The following is a 23,528-nucleotide window of genomic DNA, read 5'->3' on the forward strand; positions in this document are numbered from 1 at the left end:
CATAGTAAGCGCTTACTAAATGCTATCATTATCATTATTATTATTATGAAAATCCGAGGGCGGTAGTGGTGCGATCATCGCTGTCTGCACGACTAGCGGCTGAGGAGGCGCCATCTTCGCCCCGCTCCCCGCTTCGGGCGGGAAAGCGAGGGCCGGGCGCACATGCGCATGCGCGCCTCCTCCTCTCCTGCGCTCTCCTCCCCCTGCGCGCATGCGCGGCCGGAAGTGACGTAGGCCGACGGCCGAGTTCTTCCGGTGCAGGCGGCGGCGGCGGCGCTGAGGCGGAGGAAGGAGGTGGGATCGTGGCTCGGGGGTCGCCGCCTCAGTTCCTTCCTCTCCTTCCCCTTATCCTTCCCGCCCCCCGCTCCGCCTTCCTTGCGGGCCGGGAGCGCCCAGGCGACGGGGTAAGTGCGGCGGGGGCCGCGGCCTTGTTTACCCCCGACGGGTGGAAGGGGCCCGGACCCCCCCCCCCCCCCGGAGGCTGCCCCCTCATTCCCCAGCGTGGCATCCTCTAATGCTCGGTTCTCCTCAGTTTCCCCCTTCTCCGCAGATCCCCCCCCCCCCCCTTTTAACTTCGTCCTCACTGCTGGGCCCGGATTTCCCCTCACCGGGGGGGAGCTGTTAACAATAATAATAATAATAATAAAGGCATTTATTAAGCACTTATTACGTGCAAAGCACTGTTCTAAGCGCTGGGGGGATGCAAGGTGATCAGGTTGGCCCACAGGGGGCTTACAGTCTTCATCCCCCCCCCCCCTTAGTATGTTTGGCTTTGTTCTCTGTCTCCCCCTCCTAATAATAATAAAAATAATAATGGGATTTGTTAAGCGCTTACTACGTGCAAAGCACTGTTCTAAGCGCTGGGGGGATACAAGGTGATCAGATTGTCCCACAGGGGGCTTACACTCTTCACCCCCCCCCAGTACGTTTGGTTTTGTTTTCTGTCTCCTCTTTCTAATAATAATAAAAATAATAAGGGTATTTGTTAAGCTCTTACTATGTGCGACGCACTGTTCTAAGCGCCGGGGGGATACAGGGTGATCAAGTTGCCCCACGTGGGGCTCACAATCGTAAGCCCCGTTTTACAGATGAGGTCACTGAGGCTCGAAGAAGCGAAGTGACTTGCCCAAGGTCACGCAGCAGTCATGTGGTGGAGGCGGGATTCGAACCCGTGACCTCGGACTCCAAAGCCCGGGCTCTTTCCACGGAGCCACGCTTCTAGACTGGGAGCCCACTGTTGGGTAGGGACCGTCTCTAGATGTTGCCAACTTGGACTTCCCAAGCGCTTAGTACGGTGCTGTGCGCACAGTAAGCGCTCAATAAATACGATTGATTGATTGAGCCCACACAATAAGCGCTAAATAAATACGATTGATTAAGCCCACTGTTGGGTAGGGACTGTTTCTATATGTTGCCAACTTGGACTTCCCAAGCGCTTAGTATAGTGCTCTGCACACAGTAAGCGCTCCCTAAATACGATTGATTGACCGATCCCCATTTTCCTGATGAGGTAACTGCGGCCCAGAGACGTGAAGTGGCCTGCCCAAGGTCACACAGCTGACAAGCGGCAGAGGCAGGACTCGAACCCGTGACCCCTGCCCCCAAAGTCCGTGTTCTTGCCGCTCAGCCACGCGCTCCGACCCCCATTTTTCCCGGTGGCGGAGATTCCCCCCTCGGGGAATCTCAACCCGAGACTTTTCGGGACCGGAAAATTCCCACATTCCTTTTCCACCCCTCCAAAGTTTCCCTTTCCCCCCCCACCCGTCTGTATCCGCCGGGACATGTGAGGGAGACTGAGGACGCGACTTACTTTTTAATTTATTTTTTGATCGAGAAACCCCCCCGCCCCCGAAACGAAACTTGAGCGTGTCGATGAATAGAAATAGGGTTCAAAGTCGATTGGGCCGAGACTCGTCCGTTTCCCCTCGGTTTTTCCTAGAAGTTCAATTCTTTCGAAGATTTTTCCGTAGAAAAACCGAATTTTCCTTCCCATTTTCCCCTTTCCACAGAAAAACCGAATTCCCCCTCCCCACAGCACCTGTATATATTTGTGTGAATTTATTACTCTATTTTATCTGTGCATATTCATTCTATTTATTTCATTTTGTTAATATGTTTTGTTCTCTGTCCCCCCCTTCTAATAATAATGATAGCATTTATTAAGCGCTTACTATGTGCAAAGCACTGTTCTAAGCGCTGGGGAGGTTACAAGGTGATCGGGTTGCCCCACGTGGGGCTCACAGTCTTAATCCCCATTTTCCAGATGAGGGAACTGAGGCCCGGACAAGTGAAGTGACTTGCCCAAAGTCACACAGCTGACGGCGGGGCCGGGAGTTGAACCCGTGACCTCGGACTCCAAAGCCCGAGCTCTTTCCACTGAGCCACGCTGCTTCTCTTAATTACTTCACACTGCTAGACTTCTAGACTGTGAGCCCACTGTTGGGTAGGGACCGAGTCTATGTGTTGCCAACTTGGACTTCCCAAGCGCTTAGTACAGTGCTCTGCACACAGTAAGCGCTCAATAAATACGATTGAATGAATGAATGACGAAATTGCTACTCGAATCAGCCTCTCTTTGCTCAATCATTTATTCCGTTGGTGTAGGAGCCCCCCGCACCCCCCCCAACCGTGTGATAAATGTGTCTACTTTTGAAGCCCTGTATGGAAAAAGGGGGAGTCGCAATAAAATGTGAGTGAAAAGTAACCCAGAGTTTACCGTATCTGGTGAGGTGAAAGGATTTCCTATATAATAAAATGGAGTTTTTTTTTTAACACCTCTCTGGGAAGAGCACATTTTAAAGCCACAGGAACTACAACCATCCTCTTGGATCGTTTTTGCCATTTCTGACGTAGGATTGTTTGTGTTTAGAAACAGGCAAGTCACTCATGACTGAAAGGCGTTCGAGTATGAATGTTTGCTCAGAGTGGAACAGACTTGTTCCGATTCATAAGCAAAATAAGCTGGGAAACATTCAGCTAAATATGTTAAGACGCTAGCCAAATAAAACGGAGGAAGATCGGTTTAAATTTTCTCCGCAAAAACCAAGATTCGATTCGGCCATCCCTTCGTGGAAAACAAGTTGAGAGAAAGTGGTTCGGATGGAATGGTTTAGGTTTGAAATTCAACACTGGGCTTAGAGACTTTGATATTTTTTGTGAAATGGACGTTAGTTATGGAGACTTCTTACCAAGTTTCAGATGTCTGAGGTTAATCAGCCATTTTCAATTTATCTTAACAGTCATTCACTCTCTGGGTGCCGAAATTTTAAAAAGCCATTATGATGAGAGGCAGTGGAGTCCAGTGGAAAGAGCACGGGGTCTAGGAATCAGAAAACCTAGGCTCTGGCCCAGAATCTGTTTTACCGTGGGCAAGCCATCGAACTGCTCAGGGGTTCAATTTTGGGACTAAAACCTACTGACTTCTCCCTAGTAAACAAGGATGTGAAGATAAAATGAAGTGATTGGAAGTGCTTAGGAAAAATAAAAGTACACAAATGGCATTATTGTGATTTGGACCCTTTGACAGCATTTGGGCTAGTAATGGAGCTCAGAAATGGATCTTTGGAGTTCTGAGCATTGTAGCTGTCGTGATCAATATTGTTAATTTTTTTTTCTTTTAACCAGAGAAAACTACTCTGGCAGGCCTGTGGCACCTGGGTTTTGGGAGGCTAAAATGATATTGTTGAAGGCTTTGAAAGCCGGGGAAGTAAGTCACTCTGGAAATACAGACTATCATTAAACTGGGCGAGTTTAATTTGCTGGGGAGAATAGTTCTCTGTAACCCAGTTACCTCATTTGAGTAGGATTAAACCCCTTTCTGTGCAGGCTCAAAGCAAAATGTAAGATTAGTACTTTTGTGCAAATTAAAAAAAAATTTTGTAGCATGTGATATTTAGAATTAGACAATTTCCGGTTTGGACCTGAGGATAATTAAAAGGAAAGGAAAAATAAGCAGTTTTCTTTGTGCGTGACTGGTATCCTATCCAAATGCATTTTTGGACTTCTTGCCTCTGACTCTCAAAGTTTTAATCCAGCAGGAGCTGGCCCATTGCCCATTATAGAACTCACTGGCTATGTGTCAGAGAGGAAGAGTGTTTGACAATTGGGGAAGCTTAGCTTTTGTGCACAGGTATGTATGTGGTCATTACTTAGAGAAGATGGCATTGGTCACATAAATCAGATTTTCAGGCCTGTGAGTAATTCTTTACTGCCTAATGGACGCTAATTTAGGGAAGCATCATTCACATTTACTCTTCTCTCCTACTGCTAATTTCTCCTTGAAATGTAATTTGAGAAGTAAATGATTTTTCTCAAAAAGCTACCATCTTAGTATGCATTTTTGCTTTGTTCTCAGCCCCTAGGTATTAAGGGAATTTTAGTATTCGAGATCTTTGAGATGAGAGTGATGTGGGTGGATTGTGTTTTTTTTTTCCCCTTAAACACTGGGAGAAAAAACAACAGGCAATCTAGTATTTGACATGGCTGACCCCCCCCCCCCCTTCCTCCCCCTCCTCTCTCTAGGTTCAGGTAATGGCAGGGTTTTTTTTTCTACTTTATCAGTCGATGGTATTTCTTGAATGTTTACTATGTGCGGAGCACGGTACAAAGTACTGAAGAGAGTACGATAGACGTGGTCTCTTCCCTCAAGGGCACTGCGGTCTACTGGGGAAGACAGACATTAAAGTAAATTACAGTTAGGGGAAGCCACTGAGTATAAGGCTTTATATGGGGGAGGTGGGGTGAACATCAAAGGGCTTAGGAGGTAAAAACCCAAGTGGATAGATGACCCAGAAGTGGGGAGAATAGGCTGGGGACAGGGGGATTAATCAGAAAAGGCTTCCTGGAGAAATGATTTTAGTAGGGCCTTGAAGATGGGGAGAGTGATGATCTTAGCTGTGAAGGGAGAAGGAGTTCCAGGGAAGGGGCAGGGAGTGAACAAGGGGTCAACAGCGTGAGAGAGTCATTCATTCAGTCGTATTTATTGAGCGCTTACTGTGTGCAGAGCGCTGTACTAAGCGCTTGGGAAGTACAAGTTGGCAACATATAGAGACGGTCCCTACCCAACAGCGAGCTCACAGTCCAGAAGGGGGGTGGAGGCACAGCGAATAGATTGCTCCGAGGAGCAAAATGGTCAGGCTGGGTTGAAGTGGGAGAGGAGTGAGGATAGGTCGGAGTGCCTGAGGTGGAGGTGGGTGGACTATTGGAGAGTTTTGAGGAGTGGGGAGGTGAGGGCAGAATGAGTTTTTTAGCAAAATGACCCGTCCCGTGGAGCGAAGCGTGGACTGGGGAGAGGCTGCAGGTCAGCAAGGCAGCTGATGTGGTAGTCGAGGTGTTTATATGACAAGTGACGCTCAGAACGGCATAGTGGCCGTAGGGATGGATTCTAGAGACGTTGCGAAGGTAGAACCGATTGGATTTGGGGACGGACAGAATACGCGAGGTGAAGGAGAGGTGAGTCGAGGGTAATTTCAAGGTTGTGGGCTTGAGGCGGAGGATGGGGGTGTCAACGGTGATGAGAAATTTGAGGGAAAGAGAGGTCTTGGTCATATTCCGTTCGAGTCGTCAGTTGAACACCCAAGTAGAGATGTACTGAAGGCAGGGGGAAGAGCAAGATTCCAGGGAAGAGGAGAGGTCGATTTGGGCTTTATCCATGTACCGGTGGTAGTTGAAGCTGTGGACCACATGAGCTCTTTAAGGGAGTAGGTGTAAATAGTAAAAAAAAAAACAACCCACAAAAAACAATTTATGGTATTCGTTAAGAGTTTACTATGCGTCAAGCACCGTTCTAAGTACTGGGGGTAGAGATACAACTCGATCAGGATGGACGTAGTCCCTGTCCCACCCGGGACTCACAGTCCAAGTTGGAGGGAGAGCAGATACTGACTCCCCATTTTCCAGTTGAGGAAACTGAGGCTCAGTGAGTAATGATAATAATTGTGGTATTTGTTAAGCGCTTACTATGTGCCAAGCACTGTTCTAAGTACTGGGGTAGATAGGTAATCAGGTTGTCCCACGCGGGGCTCACAGTCTACAGATGAGGTAACTGAGGCCCAGAGAAGTTAAGTGGCTTGCCCAAGGTCACACAGCAGGCAAGTGCCGGAGCCGGGTTTAGAACCCAGGTCCTCTGGCTTCCAGGTGGATGCTTTTTCCACTAGGCCATACTGCTACGCTAAATGGAGAATAAAAGGGGCCCCAGAACTGAACCTTGAGGGAACCCTACAGTTAGGGAGCGGGAGTAGAGGGGGGAGTCAGTGAAAGAGACCGAGAAGAAGCTATGGCCAGAGAAGTAAGAGCAGCATGGCCTAGTGGATAGAGTCAGAGTCAGAAGGACCTGGGTTCTAATCCTGGCTCTTCCACTTGTTTACTTTCTGACCTTGGACAAATCACTTCACTTCTCTGCGCCTCTGCTACCTCATCTGTAAAATGAGGATGAAGACTGAGCCCCATGTGGGACAGGGACTGTGTCCAACCTGATTTGCTTCTGTCTCCCGCAGTGCCCGGCACTTAGTAAGCACTTAACAGATGCCGTTAAAAAAAAACCAAACACCCCCCCCCCCCCATAAAGAAAGGACGGTGTTAATGAAACCAAAGTTAAATAGTGTTTCTGGGGGGGGGGTGGTCCTCAAGGTTGAAGGCAGCTGAGAGGTCAAGGAGGATCAGGATAATAATAATAATAATGATGATGGCATTTAAGCGCTTACTATGTGCAAAGCACTGTTCTAAGTGCTGGGTGGAGTAGGGACCTTTGGATTTGGCAAGGAGTTCATTAGTGATCTTGGAGAGCGCAGCTTTAGTGAAGAGGGCAGAGACCAAATTGCCGGAGGCTTAGAAGGGAATTGTACTTCCCAAGCACTTAGTACAGTGCTCTGCACACAGTAAGCGCTCAATAAATGCGGTTGAATGAATGAGGAGAAGAAGTGGAGACAGCAGGTGTGGAAAGGAATGGTAAGATGGTTCAGTGGGGTCAAGGGAGGGGTTTTTTTTTTTAGGCTGGGGGATACGTGGGTATGTTTGGAAGGAGCCATACGACCACCGGTTGAAGTTGTGATCAGGGAGGGAAAAAGGGAGGGGGTGAGTGGTTTGCGAAAGTATAAAGGGTAGAATATGCAGGTGGAGATGGGGAGATCTTTTGTGTTACTGCTTGGAAGGACGGGTGAGTCGATGAGGGGGCAGGAGTAGGTTGGGACCAGAGAGGTTCTGGGGAAGTTTTATGGGTGCCCGTTGGTTTCAGTTTTGTCAAGGAGATAAAAGGCAAGGTCATCCAAAGGGGTGGGGAGAGAGAGGGATTTCAAGAAGGGAATTTCGTTAGGGACAGTGGATGTGGGCGGTGGGCATGGGAGTCAACAGAAGTGGAGAGAGATTGTTGCTGGGCAGAGCTAATAACAGGCAAGGATGAATTTGAGACGGATGAGGTCGGCCTGATGTCTGGATTCGGTCGGCGGCTCAAGCGCCTGAGCGGAGGAAGCGTTCTAGAGAGGTGATCCGAGACCGCGGGTCAGCGGTACGTGGTCGACGGAGGGACGAGGCGCCACGGAGTCGTTCAGTGGAGAGGGTGGAATTGAGGGTTTGGATTTCATTCATTCAATCGTATTTATTAGTAATGGTATTTAAGCGCTAACTATGTGCAAAGCACTGTTCTAAGCGCTGGGAGGGGATACAAGGTGATGAGGTTGTCCCATGTCGGGCTCACAGTCTTAATCCCCATTTTACAGATGAGGTAACTGAGGCTCAGAGAAGTTAAGTGACTTGCCCAAGGTCACACAGCAGACATGTGGCGGAGCCGGGATTCGAACCCATGACCTCTGACTCCAAAGTCCGGGCTCTTTCCACTGAGCCACGCTGCTTCCCTAATGCATTTATTGAGCGTTTACTGTGTGCAGAGCACTGTACTAAGCGCTTGGGAAGTACAAGTCGGCAACATATAGGGACGGTCCCTACCCAACAGCGGGCTCACAGTCTAGAAGGGATTTGTGCGTTGAGAGGCTAGATTGGGTAGGGAGACCAAACGTGCATCATCCGACTATCGTTAATTGTCATTAGATACGATGCACATAAGCGTTAGCAATAGCTTTTCTTGACTCCTAATTGTCTCTTCACTCTCCCTCGCTGTAAAATCATCTTGCCAAAATGGAGGACTCTATTTTTTCAACTTAAAATAATATCGTGTTCTCTTTTAATTTTAGATGCAAAGTAAATGTTGCAGTGTTTGAGCGAGACCGTCACGGCAGATCTTCAATAATTCATGGTACTTTTCAATTTATTTACCGATTCATTTTGAAAGTGTGCCATCAGGAAGTTCAGAGGTCATGACTATCAGTAGGTGATCCTGTCCTCCAGAACAGCTTTTTCAAATCAAAAATAAAATGCAAAAACTATTATACCTTTTCAGTGATCTTTTTTAAATGTATAATTCAAAAGTTGACAGCCAGTGCATCAAACTTAGACTAGTTGATAGCCGCATTTTTCCTCCAGATATATGTAAATATCCAGTCATTTTGGTTAAACGAATCTGCAACACATAAGTAAATCTCAGCTGTCGTTTTGCGTTGTGATTGGAAATGAAAAGCGTCGGTCCCTCTAAAATGTTTATTTAGAATCTGTGTTCGTATCCAAAAAAAATCTTTCGGTTTATAAAAATTGCTCCTAATAATTATGGTATTTCTGTAGTGTTTGCTATGTACCGCACACCGTACTAAGTGCTGGGGTAGATGTAGGATAATCCAATTGAACATGGTTCCAAAGGTGAAGGAGACAAATGTTTAATACCCGTTTACACAGATGGGGAAACTGAGGCCCAGCTAAGTAAAGTGACTTGCCCAAGATCAGACAGCAGGCAGTTGCCACAGAATTGAGATTAGAACCCAGGTCCTCAGGGTCCCGGGCCGTGCTGTTTCCTCTAGGCCGTGCTCCCGAGAATAGAAGCTTGAGTTTTAGGCGCCTGTTAATCTGATTTAAATTATGTAATGGTGTAGGTTAAAATGTTTGTGCTTCGGCTGTTGAATGATCACTAGAAACTCGAAAAATGCGGAGAAATAAGTGACCAAAAATTTGTTGAAATCTTTCAGCAGGTTTTTAAAATTAGAATGTTAAATTTGACTATTACTATTTTTGTTTCTAGAGTTGCCACTTGGAATTTAATATTCCGTCTTACTGAGGATGTTAAATAAAATGGCTGATTTCCTCTGGCCTCTTATTGTTTTGTTTTCTACTCTTTGGATATAAGACCCCAGCCAGCCAAGTAAATAAACTCTGCTTTTTTTTTTATATCAGCTCTGCCGTAGTTCACTTTCAATCATTCAGATTTGTGGATTTTCTAAACCGTTTGCTCGTCAGGTATTCAACAAGACGCCGTCTCGCACGACTCCCCTTTCTGCTGACCATTTCCCTGCCCTTTAGCACTCCGCTAAAGGGTGTGCAGAAAGGAGGGATAACTCAATTCAGTTGATTTTGCTTCTCGTTAGTCACACTAGCAAGAGATATGGTGTGGCGGCGGGGGGGAGGGTTGAAACAATTGGCTAATGAACATTGTGGGTTTAAATTATCCATGATTTTTCTGTCCTCCATTTTCACCAGTATTCGAGAGTGGGCTGTTTAAAGAACTCAAGGGGATTGTGTCTTTTTTGAGGCAGTGTCCTGAGGGGCAACGGACCGTTTTCTCTCTAGCTGACCCTGACATAGCTAATCTTGGCTTACTCCCAGAAGAGACCACACACAGTCGTCGCTTATAATGTAGAACTGCATTTTGCTGAAACTGCGATGATACCTGGCCAAGTTTAGCATAAGCCCTCTCCTGAAGTTGAAAAATATCTGCCCTGTGACAGGCTCCCCCCGCCCCCAGCCAGGATTTTTTTTTTTTGGCCCGAGTTGACCAGAGCCGTCCTACTTTGCGGAGAGTCGTGTGAAAGCAAGGAAGTAGGGGGAGGGAGGGTTTCGCACTGAGCCATCTTGCAATTGTTTCTATTCCAGATCCTTATGAGAAATAACGTTTTCTTTCTCTCTTCCTCCTTAGAAGACAGACACATCTAGTGCTTTTACAACAGTAAACGGTAAAATTTGGTGGGGGAGGGGGGGAAAGCAGCAACTGTTTCCTGATCTGCAGCTTGGCAGGAGGACATTAAGATGTCGGTGGATATGAATAGCCAGGGATCTGACAGCAATGAAGAGGACTATGACCCAAACTGTGATGAAGAGGAGGAGGAGGAGGAGGAAGACGAGGAAGAGGATCCTGGGGATATAGAGGATTATTATGAGGGGGTAGCAAATGATGTGGAGCAGCAAGGGGCAGATGCCTTTGATCCAGAGGAATACCAGTTTACCTGCCTGACTTACAAGGAGTCAGAAGGCACCCTGAACGAGCACATGGTCAGCTTGGCTTCTGTGTTAAAGGTGAGCAGAGTTGCTGATTTCGGAAAACTATTTCTTTAAAGCGAAGAGCCTAAGAGGAAGCCGAACAGACTAACTTCAATTTTAAAGTTCGGAAATTGAGCTGCTGAAAGGAGCCCTAGAGTGGGGAAGGTAGGACTGAAACATAAACTGTGTCGGTTGGAGCATATTTCAGGAAAGAATTACTGAGGACTTCCCAATGGTATTTTGAGAAGAAAAATAGGGAAAAGAGATCAGAAAGGCAGGCAGAGTTGCGCAGCGAGGATTGACTGATTCTTTCAGGAAATGTCACGATTCACCATTAAGGGGTAAGAAGTGCCGAGCACAAAAGTCGTAACACAAATCCTCAACCTCATTGTTACTAGACATCAAGAGAAGCATCAGCCCTCTTAGTATCCTAAAAAAAGCACTAGGTTGATGAGCTCATTTGCTTTGTGTACTAGTGACTAATATTCATTGTTTTAAGAGATGGTCAGTTTTGTAAAAATCAATCTTGACAGTAGTTCTAAAACTAATTTTAGCTTTCACAGCACCTTGTTTTGACTCTGAGTCCTGGTATGAGTATTGAGTTTGTTTTTTTTTGTTTTGGGGTTTTTTTTTCTTTGTTTTTTAAGGAATAACAATCTGTGTATATGTGTGTATGTGTAAGTGGCTTATCGTGGGAAATAGTGTGATGGCAGTCCTGTAACTCTTGTATCTATGTGGCTTTGGACAAGTCTATCTATATTTTCAAAAAGAGATTCCCATCTCCCCGGAATTCATCCTTTTATTTCTCTATTAAAGTTTTTATCTTTGGGAAAATAAGGATTGGTCTTTTTTCCCACAGCTCCACCCAGTTAAGTGTATTTGTGGTGATCAAGTGGATTTGTATTATTGTCTGCTCTACCTAGGAAAAAAAGATAGGAGCCTGTGAAACAGAATTCCCAGTAAAATAAATTTGGTGGCCAGTGTTTAATGATATTGTATTGTACTCTCCCAAGCGCTCCCTGCAGTGCTCTGCACACAGTAAATACCATGGATTGATAAAATTAAGATGAGGCTGTTGAAACAATTATATATGAATCAAAATGGTTGGGGGGAAAACCCCTTAATTTCCTTTATGCTTGCCTGGTTTGCTTTTGACTGAGTTAACGAATGGTTGGGAACCTAAAGCCTATTTATGACTCAGTTATAGAAACTGTAGTAGATTGCATGGATGTCGTCACCAGAGAGCCCAAATTGAGGAAAAAGGCCCATGCGGTCTTTGGGCCCCAGCATTTCTGAACTATTGTTTGTACTGGGACTTGCCTTTTCTTTGGGTCGTACCTCTGTTTTAAAAAAAAAACAACAACCAAAAAACCAGGCATCTCCAACCCTCAGGCCCCATTCCAACAGCTGCCTCAATTTTCAAGTTCTATTCCTACCAAAATGTAGTTGTGGTGCTCGGGGGAGGAAAACGTGTTGATTGTGGATTTGGAAAGTGATTCTTTGGGTCTAGTAATCTAAGCTCGTCTTAAGTATTGAGAGCCCACGAACACCTGTATATATAAAATATTCTGAAGATGAGGAAAGTAGGGAAAGGGCGAAAATGAGAAAATAAAAGGGAAAGAAGAGAAGGGAGAAAGGAGGTTGTGAACAAAGAGGGAGTTGAAAAAGAGGAGAGAAAGAAAAAAATGAAGGAGGGAGGTGAGGAAGAAGCAAGAAATAAGGCAAAGTGGGATTTGGGTCTAGGGGCAGATTAGAGAGGGAAAAGTCCATATTCTGCAAATTCCTGATCTCCCAAACTGACCCACCCGGGAGCAGTTCCACCACACTGGTTTACCCTGCACACAGTCCGGCTTCCGCAAAAGTCAGTAGCCATCAGTTCAGACCATGGGATGAACTCCATCTCAGCCCTGGTTTTTGCATCACTTCCAATGTCTTGGCCGGTTGGAGCCAGCGAGGTGGGATCTTTTTCATGTGGAGGCTGAAAGAGTTGAGGGAAGAAGTTGGTGGCGGCTACTGCCTCCTTCGCCTAGATTAATGACAAGTGGCCCATTGGCCCACTGACTAGCCTTTTTTTGTAGATGTTTTCAAGCTCTGGACGTTCATTAGTTTGGTTAATGGACTTTATAGTCCAATTTTCCACTGTAGCCACTTGGAGTCATGTTTAGAAGCTCAGCATAGGGCATAGGTTTGGAGCATTTGATACTAATAAGGTTTCTTGGGGATCGAGCCCCCAAAGGTGTTAATGTGGCAGAAAGTGAATCAGAACCGCTTTGCCAAGGTGGTGTGTTGAGGGAAAGGAAATGGTGAAAAACTGTGGTTCCGTGGGATCATAGTTGAATTTCAAGAAAATGGCACCGCCCTATAGTGCAGCTTATGATTCTGACATCACCAGGGTTATAGTCTCAATCGTGGAGAGTTGATTGGAGTAAGGCTTCAAATAAGCTTTAAGAAAACTTCAGGTTTGATCTCCTCTGTGCAGCAGTGAGGAAACTTAAATCTGGTTTGCTAACTTCTAGATATTAAATTCAATAGATCTGGCAATTAACAAAATATAGCGTCTTCGCTGAACTGAAAATTGAGAAGTGAATTGAAAGTACGAATCAGCTTTGCCTCGTCACACTGGAAACATTTATGAGTCTAGCTTCTGAACCGCAGTTTAGCTTCTAATCTCGTGGTCTGACGTCAGGTGTTTTTGCATGCCCGTGTCTGAGTAATGAAGGGGAGAATAAAATCCTGCAACTTGGAAATAGTTGGGGCCGACTGGAGGTTGGAACTATGCTATCATACTCTTCAAATGGAAAGTTTCATCTGGACAAAACTGTATTGCAGGATAAAGCATGCTCTGTATGGAAAGGGATAGGTTCAAGCACCTTGCCTTTGAGAATTCCTTTGAGTGAAGCTTAGTGCCGGAATGTTCCCTCTCGTGCCAGCTGGGAAAGGTCATCGTCATCGACAAATATTTGCTGAGCACCCGCTATATGTGCGTGGCACCGTACTGGGGCATGTCCATTGCTTTCCACAAAAGAGATTCTATATGATGACAGGTCTGAAATTAATGCCTCCTAACCAAAATGTCATAGGAAAGCCATGCAAGATCACAGATTTCATTGAGGGTTCCAATCCTTTGGTTTTTTCTGCATCTGCAAACTGTGTTCAAAGCGATCCCAAGACTCCTGGTGCTTGTGTCTTGAAGATTTTTGCCCCACGTCACTCTCCTTAAAGAGCATAACCCTGGTATGGTATCTGGAAGAATTCAAGTTGGACCTGCCACCTTGCTCTCCCTGCCGGAAGGGTGTGTGTACCAACTCCGTTGTACTGTACTCTCCCAAGTGCTCAGTACAGTGCTCTGCACACAGTAAGCCCTCAATAAATCCGTTGATTCAGGGTGTGTTTGCACACAGGGCTGGGTAATGGGGACTTAGGAAAAGCACAAACTGCCAAGCAAAATAGCAGGAAGCCAAACTCTCCAGTCTGCATGCTGCCGGATTTTGTTTGTCTTGAGGACAATCAAAGAAAAATTGGGTGCTTGTCAGTTCAACATCACAAGTAATTTGTTTATCTCAAATGACTACAGTTTACAGCAAGGGGAGGGAGTCGTAATAAAAGGAGTGTTTTCTCGAAGGGTAAGATTAGTTTGTTGGAATGAAGAATAGGTACAAGAACATAGCTTGTATCTTACTGTGGTAAGTGAGGGTATTTTCCTGTTCCCGTGAAGTTAACTGAGTGCAAAGGGCAAGTCTCAGTCGGGCAGAGTTGTAATTTCGATGGCATGAATATAGAAACAAATATTTTCAGCTAAACTCTTCCCAGATATCTTTATCCAGAGGCATCCATGTGAATTAATTTCTATAATGCTTTGGGGTATCTTGGAGGGGGAAAATATAAAACTAAGGGTGCCTGAGTCTTTTGTGGAGACCTGGTAAAGAATGAACCTAGAAGTAACATGTAGTGGGGTAGAAACACGCTTTTAGCTTTGGAGAGGGGTGCTGTTCCAAACTGTCATTTGGGGAATGGTGATGGCAAATTTGGAATGGGAAGGGAAAGGAGACCATGGATTTTTAATTAAAATCCACACACCCAAAAAAAAAGCCACTCACCCACCACACACATTCATAGTAAAGGTTCTTCTCAAGGATTTTCCCGGTGGAACAGCCACTCAGCAGAAAAATCCTAGAGAAGAAACTTTGTAGGGAAGAAAATTAAAAAAAAAAAACCCACGTAGAAAAGAACTTACATGAAATAAAATGCCACGGTCTCCTGTTTGTCTCCCCACCCCACCATTTGGCCAGGATTCTTTTAGGAACTTTATTTTACGGCTGGTTACCTTACTAGCTGAAAGTGGGCTCCCTAATGTGAATTTTTTTCTCTTGTGGGTTCAGCTTTACAGGGCTGCTGATAGTTGACTGTAGGTTGTAAACACCTCCTTTAGGTGGGGAAGAAGGCGAATAGAGTAGTGTGGTCTATCAAAGCCCATCACTGTATTAAACCCCACTGTTGTGTTCTTGTTTTAGTGCTCTCTCAAAATCTCACTAGTAGTCGTAATAGTATCTGAACACCCACTGGATGCATGCACTGTACCAAGCACTTGGGAAACGCAAAACAAGCGACACATTCTCTGCCCTCAAGACGTTTACCACTCTAATGGGGGAGACAGTCGGGAGACTTTACAAATAGAGAAATCAGAGGAGGTAATTGAGTAGCATATATACAAGAGTGCTCGGGGATTGGCATCAATCAGCCCATAAGTGCTGGAGATTGCTGGAGGGTTTGCACAACTTGAGATGCTGGGAACTAATTGGGAAAGGCTTGTTGTAGGGAGTGGAATTTCTAGGGAGACAGTCAATGTGGGGAGCATGGTGGCCTGTTGGATTTGTGGAGGGAGGGAGTTCCGGGCTGGGGGAACAGCATGGGTGAGGGGACGAAGGAAGGCAGGAAAGGCCAAAGCTAGGGGCGGTTAGGTTACCTGAAAGGAGCGGAGAGAGAGCTGGGGAATGACGAGTGAAGAGAGCGAACATGAAAGGTGCGAGGAAGGGAGTTGGGCTGAGAGTCTACAAGCCGAGTGCTAGGAATTTCTGCTTGATTTGGAGGGATGCGGGAAGCCGGTGGACGATTTGGAGGAGTGGAGAGAGGAGTGCTGAGCGCCGCTCCCCGAGATCTGTTGGCAGCTTGCAGGGGCTGGAGGCAGGGAAACCAGCAAGGAGGCTGATGCGGTAGTATGACTAGAGTTTAGACCGTAGTGGTAGATGGTTGGATAGAGAGGAAGGGGGCAGATCCGGGAGGCGTTTTGTAGAAAAGACTGGCAGGATACGGTGGTGGGTTGAAGGTGAGACAGCTAGGCGTCCAGGATGATGCTGAGGTTGTGGGCGTCTGTGTTGGGGATGGTGGCGGTGTTACCGATGTTAGATGGAAAAATTAGGAGGAGTGGGCTTTGGGGGCGAGGGGGAGAGCAGATAACGAATAGTTGTGTTTTTGTGGATTGTCCTTTATCTCTCTGGTTTTGCGCTCTGAGGAGCATTCTTGTGTTCTCTGGGTTAGGCATACATGGGCCCTCCACTCAGCTGCCGTGCGGGGCGGGTGTACGGCATTTGTGTCTTGCATTGAAGGTTCGGTACAAATTGTTACAATACAAAGAGGGTCAGTACATGTTGACTACAAAGTACTGAACTGATAAAACGTACTATCGCTAGGACAGAGTATTATCATTGAGTATTTTTATCATTCAGAGAAGACTGGCAGTTTTAAGTGCTGGAACGTCTGGCCTCGAGTGAGCATCGATACCAAGTTTATGGTTTGATCGGGGGCCAACAGCGAGATTGGTTATTAAGAATTCGGATAAAATCGGGGAATCGGGAAAGACCACTACCCCAGTCACTGGAGTTAAGCCTACATTATAGTAGGGAGCGCTTACTTGCGTTTGGATAGAAGAGCCAACCCAGACTCAGGGTCCATTGAGGTTTTTAAGCATTCAGGCTAAGGCTCGGAGTTTGCGTGAACACCTGCATGGAGGCTTGGAGGGATTTAAGGCCAACCGAGGACGGTTTGGTAGGTTCAAGGGTCTGACTCGGCGGCGTAATGTTATCGTGATTGGCAAGGCCGGGAGCGCAAGCACAGAAGGTGCTGCTGCCCGTAAACTAGCATTGGCAAAACTAATAGCGGAGAAAGGTAAACGGACCTCAGCCGGTGTTCCGTGTGGATGAAAGTGGTGTGTCACAGAAATGAAGGTCCCTTTGTGGCATTCTTTTCCGCAAAAGGCGACGTGAGAGTTCAAGGTACTGAAGGATTGCTTGATGCTGTTGATTGGAGGCAGAGCAGCTGGATATTTTAAGCCAAAAACACTGTCGTTATGAGACCCCTAGGGCTCTTAAAGTTTGCAAAAAGCCTTTACCTGCTCTGGAAAGCTCGTATGAAAGCCTGAATAACGCGTATAGTGCTTGAAAACTGGTTCGCTTCTTCTTTTTGTCTAGCTGTCAAGGCGCAGAGGGTCAAAAAATAACCTCGCCTACAGGCCTGTGCTGCTCCTTGGCATTGCCCTGGCCATCCAGCCACCCTTGAAGGTCTCAGTCAGCATGTTCAAGTTATCGTCCTCCCTCCAAACCCCACCTGTGTTCTGCAGACCAGGGTATCGTACAAGTTTCTTGGGTCGGCTGAAACTTTGATCGGGCAGTCAGAGCAACTGACGGCAAGAGTGGTCCTACGCTCCCCGTTTTTGGAAGGGCTACCCTATCAGGCGTGCAAGTAGGTAGGATGAAATCGCCTCCAGAGTCCCAGATGGGGTGTGGTGAAGGTTGTTGTGGGATTATGTGCCAGATTTTCCAAGGCTTTGACCAGACGGGCCATCAAAAAGAGCAGCAGCCTTGGAAAGAGACTTGGCGTGAATGACCCAGAGCCGTCTGACATTGGTGATGACCCTCATGAAAAAAAAACAAACTGTTGGCTAGCTTGGATCAGCAGAGAGCTTTGGAGGAAGATCCCTCAGCCAGGACTGTAGCCACAGTACACGTTGGGACTTGCGACTGAACTTCTGGAAGACGTGTAGTTTCTCCCCGCCCCTCCCCAAGAAGACGATCGAAGTATGGGCCAAAATTTCACGGTCACCGGAGCTCTGCACAGTACGGCAAACCGCTACAAAGAACCACATGCTGGGAAGAACAAGGCCAAGTAACAGATGACCCTTGAGAGCTTTCTGTTCAGATCCAAATCTGGCACCTGCCGCAGATTCCATCAGCACAGCACCTTTAACTTTGGGAGCTTCTAGGCGCCCTGTTTCAGACGACGACATCCCCGCCGACGTGACCATTGAGACTGAAGAGAAACAACCAGTAAGTGAGGAGAGCAGCCCTGGAAGCACTTAGATGTTTTCTGTTTTACGTATACCTAAGTTAACATTTAATTGCTTAACTTTACAATTTTTTGTTATCGGCACATATTTACATTTCAGCTTGATTATGTAAGTTTTAATAGCTAGCTTTAACTACTTTGTCTTTTGGATCACTTCATAGATTTATATTGTTTTGGTCAATGTTTTTGAACTCAGGAACGCATTGATGCATTTTTCCTATGGGAAACTGCTTTAAGCGCTCTCTCACTTAACATTTTATTGTCCCAGAACCAGTTAAGAGTGCTAAATGGAGTGTAGCAGTAAATAAGGAGTTGTAATATGATTTCCTCTTCACAGAAGGAGAAGCTTCTGCTCATTGGTAGTGGTTTTTTTTTTTTAACTTGAGTTAAGAATTTGTCTGTTTTTAGCATTGAACAACAAGCAGCCTTCCTCATAAAACACCTTGTGGCCCACTAGCTCCTTCTGAACAACGTGCGCACCTTGGAACTTCCCTCTGCCATAAGGGGATAGTCTTCATATTTTCAAATTCGTCTGCTTTCTTGAAAACTGATGCAAGACTTAACCCAAAATCTTAGCCCGTGGTGGAGAAACCGTAACTTCACCCGTTTGCAAAGATGCAGTGGATTGTTGACCCTTGACGAGGTCCTCGTTGGATGATCATTCTGAGTGAGATGCAGTTAACTCATCGACATCCTCATCACCCATTTCCAAATTGTTGCCTTCCAAGTTGAACAACTGCTATGACTAGCTGTTGAGAGGAGTCTCTTCCACGCCTTGAAAATCGGACACAAACGGTGGGCAGAGCTGCCACCACAGTCCACTCGCCGTTCTCTGCCCAGGTCTGGAGGGGGTGAGGAGGGATTTACGTGCCTGTAGCAGTTGGCTGGACATCGGGTTCTGTGGGGCGTATGCATGGGGGAAAGAGACATCAACTAATGCAGGTCGTGTCTCCGGGTTGCGATTATTGTGGGGTGGTTGTAGCCCGGGGTATGCCTCTGGAGATGAGCTCTACCTCCGCCCTAGTCTGCAGTTCATTTTCAGCTGTTCTGCTGGTTGGGGCCAATGAGACCGGACTTTCCTGTCCAGGTAGGTGGCCCGCCCCCCCCCCGCCCCACCCCTCTTAACCAGGGTTTCACCCAGGCCCCAACCAGCAGACTCACTTCTCAATCTGCAACTGAAGACAAATCTCCAGTTCTCTCATTCTACCTTCTCTCCTGAATCAAGGTAGGTTCCTTCTCTCCGACTCCTATCCTTTTCTCTCCTCCGTCCACCCTTCTCCCTCAATCTCTCTGCCAGGTTGGGGGAGGGAAGAGACCGCTGGCTCCTTTCTCTCCCCTACTTGAGCCCCACACAAATAGGGCTGGCCGCTACGCAGTACAAGACGAAACCCAAAACACTTGAATCGGAAGTGTTTGGATCCCAGCCTCCTCTGAATAATAAAGAGACCTGGGCTTTTAGGTCCCATTGTAGGTAGCCCACCACAAGGGACCTGCAGCTGCCAGGGAGCAGGGGAATGCCCGAGTCCCCCTTTCTGTGACTCTGCCATAGGAGAGTCCTTGGGAGCCCGTTACCAGATTCAGAAAGGGAATTCAGGTGACCTCTTGTTCTTCCTCATACTCCAGGGCTGCAGGGGAGGCGGGAGTATTAGAGCCCCATTTCTGCCCCCCGAGGTGGGTTCTTTCTCGTTCAGAAATGGGACCTAGGCATCCCTGCACTCACCTGCAGCTCCGGACTCCCAACAGGAGGTGAGTGAAAAATAATCTCCCCGTGCGTGAGATCTAAGCAGCTGGATCGGGTTGGATTGGCACAGATCCAACCGGACCGGATTCTGATGATCCCTCATAGTTTGCCATTTTGGGCCACAGCGAGGTGGTTGGAGGGCCGCCTAAATAGGCCTGAGCCGGTCCAAGCCAGAAGTGCCCCAATACCCATTCTGTGAGCCCCTGCGTCTGGCGGCGGTTGGTACGAGGGCTACCGAACCTTAGCCGACAGATGTCGGGTGCCACAGGGCATCCCAGAACTGGGAGCCAGCCTGGCCAGGGCGGGGGCCGGGGGGTGGTCCATCATCATCATCATCATCAATCGTATTTATTGAGCGCTTACTATGTGCAGAGCACTGTTCTAAGCGCTTGGGAAGTACAAATTGGCAACATATAGAGACAGTCCCTACCCAACAGTGGGCTCACAGTCGAAAAGGGGGAGAGGAGAGGTCCAGGAGAGGAAAGGCGAAAGGGTCGGTAAAATATTGGGCCGAAGAGGCTGGCTCTACAGCCTCCCCCTGCTGAACCTTGGAGAGACCGGGCCATGGGAAGTTGTGGCAAGGCTGGCTATTGTTCAGCCTCCCCCAAACCTCCTTGGACTGCACTCTTTCCGCAGCCCTTCTGACACTCCTCAGAAAGCCCTGATGGATGCGTGTGCAGACATTTTTGAAGGACAGGATGTTGCTGGGTTACGTTACTATAGAAGGTAACAGTATAGGTCCTTCCCTTTGTGATGTCCCTCCACACTCTCTAGTGTCCAGTGTTAGGAAAGATTTCACGTCCCAAAATGCACGGCATCCTTAGCAAGGTGTCAGTCTCCCCCCTCCTCCCTGTCCCCCACCCCCTCAAAAATGAGGGTGCCGCCCGAGCCTAGCCAGATGGGTTTCTCCAACCTGGTTAGTCAGGCTCAGGGCCTGTCGGCTGACCCAACCTTGTGCAGGATTCTATTCAACTTCCCAAGCGCTTAGTACAGTGCTCTGCACACAGTAAGCGCTCAATAAATACGATTGATTGAAATAGGATTCTGGGGAAATGGTCAAACTCTTTTCCATGATCTTTACCATATGTACATGAGTGACTTGTGGATGCTGCAACCAGAAATATTCCTGAACATAATTCCCCCCACCCCCAGTATTCTGCCTTGATAGACGAGAGCAATGGAAAAAATGAGCACAGCCCGCCCTCCAGTGAAGTACAGTGGAAACCGCAAGGAAGGGGGTCTCAGTAATTCCTCAGTCTTCCGGCAGGATTTTGATTTACTGCTAGGTCTTTGTCGGAGGCTAACAGCTGCCAAAGCAGTATCGAAGGAGTAGATTTGACTTTTTTCTCCCACTCTGGGCCCGCTTATCTCGCTGTCCCCCAAATATAGTTGAGAACCTCCACCCTGGCCCCCCCTCCCACTACTCCCACAACTACTCGGCTTTTACCCCCTGTCATCCTCTCCTCTTTCTCACCCCCTTGCTACATTTTCCCCCCGACCCTTCAAAGTTCAGCACACTCCCACTGCCCTCTCCCTGGACCAACTTGACTATCTCCCCTACCTCCCTGGATTTTGCCCCTATTCCCACAAGATAGCCCCCTCAACTTCCTCTCCCCGGTCTCACTCTCCCATTTTCATTCTTTTGCCCTGTCTCTAAGCCTTCTCTTGTCCTCAACCTTCTAGTTCTAACCCAGCCCCTTCTCTCCAACGCCCGTCTTCCATTCCGGTTGCGCCCTCAGTCCCTTAACTCTCATAAGCTCGTGGTGGGCAGGGAATGTGTCCGTTTATTGTCGCATTGTACCCTCCCAAATGCTTAGTACAGTGCTCTGCACACCGTAAGCGCTCAAAGATCTGATTGAATGATTGACTCTGCCCTAGTGACCCTTCAGTCACCACAATTGGCCTGTCCCACTTTCCCTGATTGAGTTCTGCCTTCCAATACGTCACTCAACCCTCCCGTGCAGCTCCGCGTAGCTTATCCATTGCTCAAAACTCACCCCCTCCTCGACTCATAGGGATTTTCAACTAATATTAAAGGAGGCTTTGTTGATGCAGTCATGCAGGCTTTAGCCAAGTCCACGGTGTCGAGAGGAAAATAGCCCAGGCTTAAATTGACAACTGCCTGATATATTGTAATAAAAATTGAAACTACAACCTGTTTTTTCAGGCTACTGATGCTCACTGCCATCAGAGGTACCATCACTATGACGTTGGTAAGTGTGAAAAAGGCTGGTGAAAATTTTTTTTTTGAACCTTTTTGCTAGGTTGTACCATCAGCTTCCTCCAGAAAGGTTTGGCTAAAGAAGTTACAAAGGACAAATGAGAACTAGAAGGAAAAGTCTGTTTACCAAAGGCAAATAGGCTAGAAATAGTAGAAAAATTCATTGTATCCTTGTGTGTAGAGGAATTGTATCTAACACTATTGCGATCTGTACTTTCAGCTTTTCCAACAAATATACTACTAAACATATTGTGTGCATCATTTGTGAACTGTAAACATACTTGTTACCTGGGCTTTCTGTTTACTGATATTGATATTTGTTATGAAATTTTATGCCATTCAAGAATTCTGGTGTATTAACTGGTAATACCTCAGATTCCTGAAAATCTCTTTTAAACATTTCCAGCACACTTCTGAAAGTTCACTCCTGGAAACCCAAAGCAGAGCTTCCACCCAACTGAATAAATTCCTTGGACATACGACCTGCTGGGCAAGTGGTTTCTTAAGCAAAGGGGGCCCCACAAGATGGATTTAGGTACGAACCGCTTTAGAATTTCCTTCGACTTGAATTGCCGGAGAAAACGTAGAAAACCAAAGCCCCCAAACACTGTGCCCCGCCGCCTCATGTGGAGGGGAGGCTCCACAAACCTGAAAATGTCCTACCCGAGCCTCAGAAGCAATTGGAATACAGGTGCTCAATTCAACTTACTCTGTGCTCGAAGACTTAACGGTGCCCGGAAAGCCTGCCGATGCCTCAGAACCCAAGATTCTGGGGTCAGGCTGGTCCGAAGCCAAACCCAAGCAGGCTCAGGCCATGCTCAGACCGCTCTCTAGCCCTTCGCAATCCTCCGTTTCCGAGCGGGGGAGGAGGGAAGGCGCAAGAAAGGAGGCTGCAGCATTGCCGAACCTCAAGGACTGTACAGCCTTACCCCACGATACAATCTGATTATGTTCCTCGATATGGTTGTATCGTGGGGTACGTTTTCCCCCTAGACTTGCATGCCGTTATAAACGAGGATCCATTTCTGAACCGCTGGAAAAGTACTTAAAAAAATTTTCACGTGCTAGGGACCGTAGGGATAAGCATCACTAAACTGCTGTTTATCTTTTCTACCGTTGAACTCAAAGCGGACCGTTGCAAGGTTGAATAAATGAGGAGTTCTAATGTGGTCGAGTCCTGTTGAATTCAGAGCGTGACCTCACAGTGTGAAAGGAATCGGGAGCTAGGTGACTGAGTCTTTGCAGGAGGCTACAGAAGTAGAAGCTTTTGTTGGCTGGTAGTGGTTTTTCGATTTGAGTGGAGAATTTGTCTTATTTAGCATTGAGCGGCAAGCAGCCTTCTTGATAAAACACGTTACAGCCCACCAACTCCTGTATACCTCTGGAACTCATCTCTCTGCTAGGGGCTTCATTGATATTTATAAATGCACCTGCTTTCTTGGCGATTTACAAAACCTTTTAACCTCAAAATCGTAGCCGATGATGGAGAAACCATATCCCCTTCATTTCCTTTGGCGTTTTGGAACGACGCGTTGGGTCGTCAGTGTTTTGGGTCCTCGTCGGGTGCTTCCTTGGAATGAGCTGCAGGTAACTCATGGATAGCTGGACCGTCCATTTCTAAACGGTGGCGGCCTAAGTCGAACAGTGTCCGTGGTTAGCCGCTTAAGGGTCATCTTAGATGCTTTGAAAACCTGATACAGACTGGGCAGAGCTTCCTCTCAGGTGCATTTACTGCTTTCTGCATAATCTGTGTTCTGCTGTGGAGGGAGGCAGGGATTTTCTTGACTGTAATCCATGGTCAAATGAGGGCATGGGGGTTGACGTCGGACAATCCAGGTTGGATTTCCGGAGCGGTTGTGATCCATGATAAGGCAGCCG

At 47.1% G+C, this 23,528-nt stretch overlaps 1 protein-coding gene across 4 annotated transcripts in view; it reads left to right on the forward strand.

Annotated features, from left to right (window-relative positions):
* Positions 1-304: 304 nt before the first annotated feature.
* Positions 305-23,528, forward strand: part of ARIH2 (ariadne RBR E3 ubiquitin protein ligase 2) — a 71,131-nt gene continuing 47,907 nt past the window's right edge. Inside the window, exons 1-3 of one of the 4 annotated variants that reach the window (XM_038740034.1) lie at positions 305-404; positions 8,184-8,245; positions 10,010-10,386. In XM_038740034.1, the coding sequence (XP_038595962.1) occupies positions 10,120-10,386 (267 nt within the window). In that variant the 5' untranslated portion in view covers positions 305-404; positions 8,184-8,245; positions 10,010-10,119. Of the gene's footprint in view, positions 405-8,183; positions 8,246-10,009; positions 10,387-18,838; positions 19,748-19,898; positions 21,643-23,528 lie in introns of those variants that run through there. The other 3 variants (XM_038740035.1, XM_038740036.1, XM_038740037.1) reach the window with 3 other exon arrangements.

This window comes from Tachyglossus aculeatus, chromosome X1, assembly GCF_015852505.1.
Source record: "Tachyglossus aculeatus isolate mTacAcu1 chromosome X1, mTacAcu1.pri, whole genome shotgun sequence".
Classification (NCBI taxonomy): domain Eukaryota; kingdom Metazoa; phylum Chordata; class Mammalia; order Monotremata; family Tachyglossidae; genus Tachyglossus; species Tachyglossus aculeatus.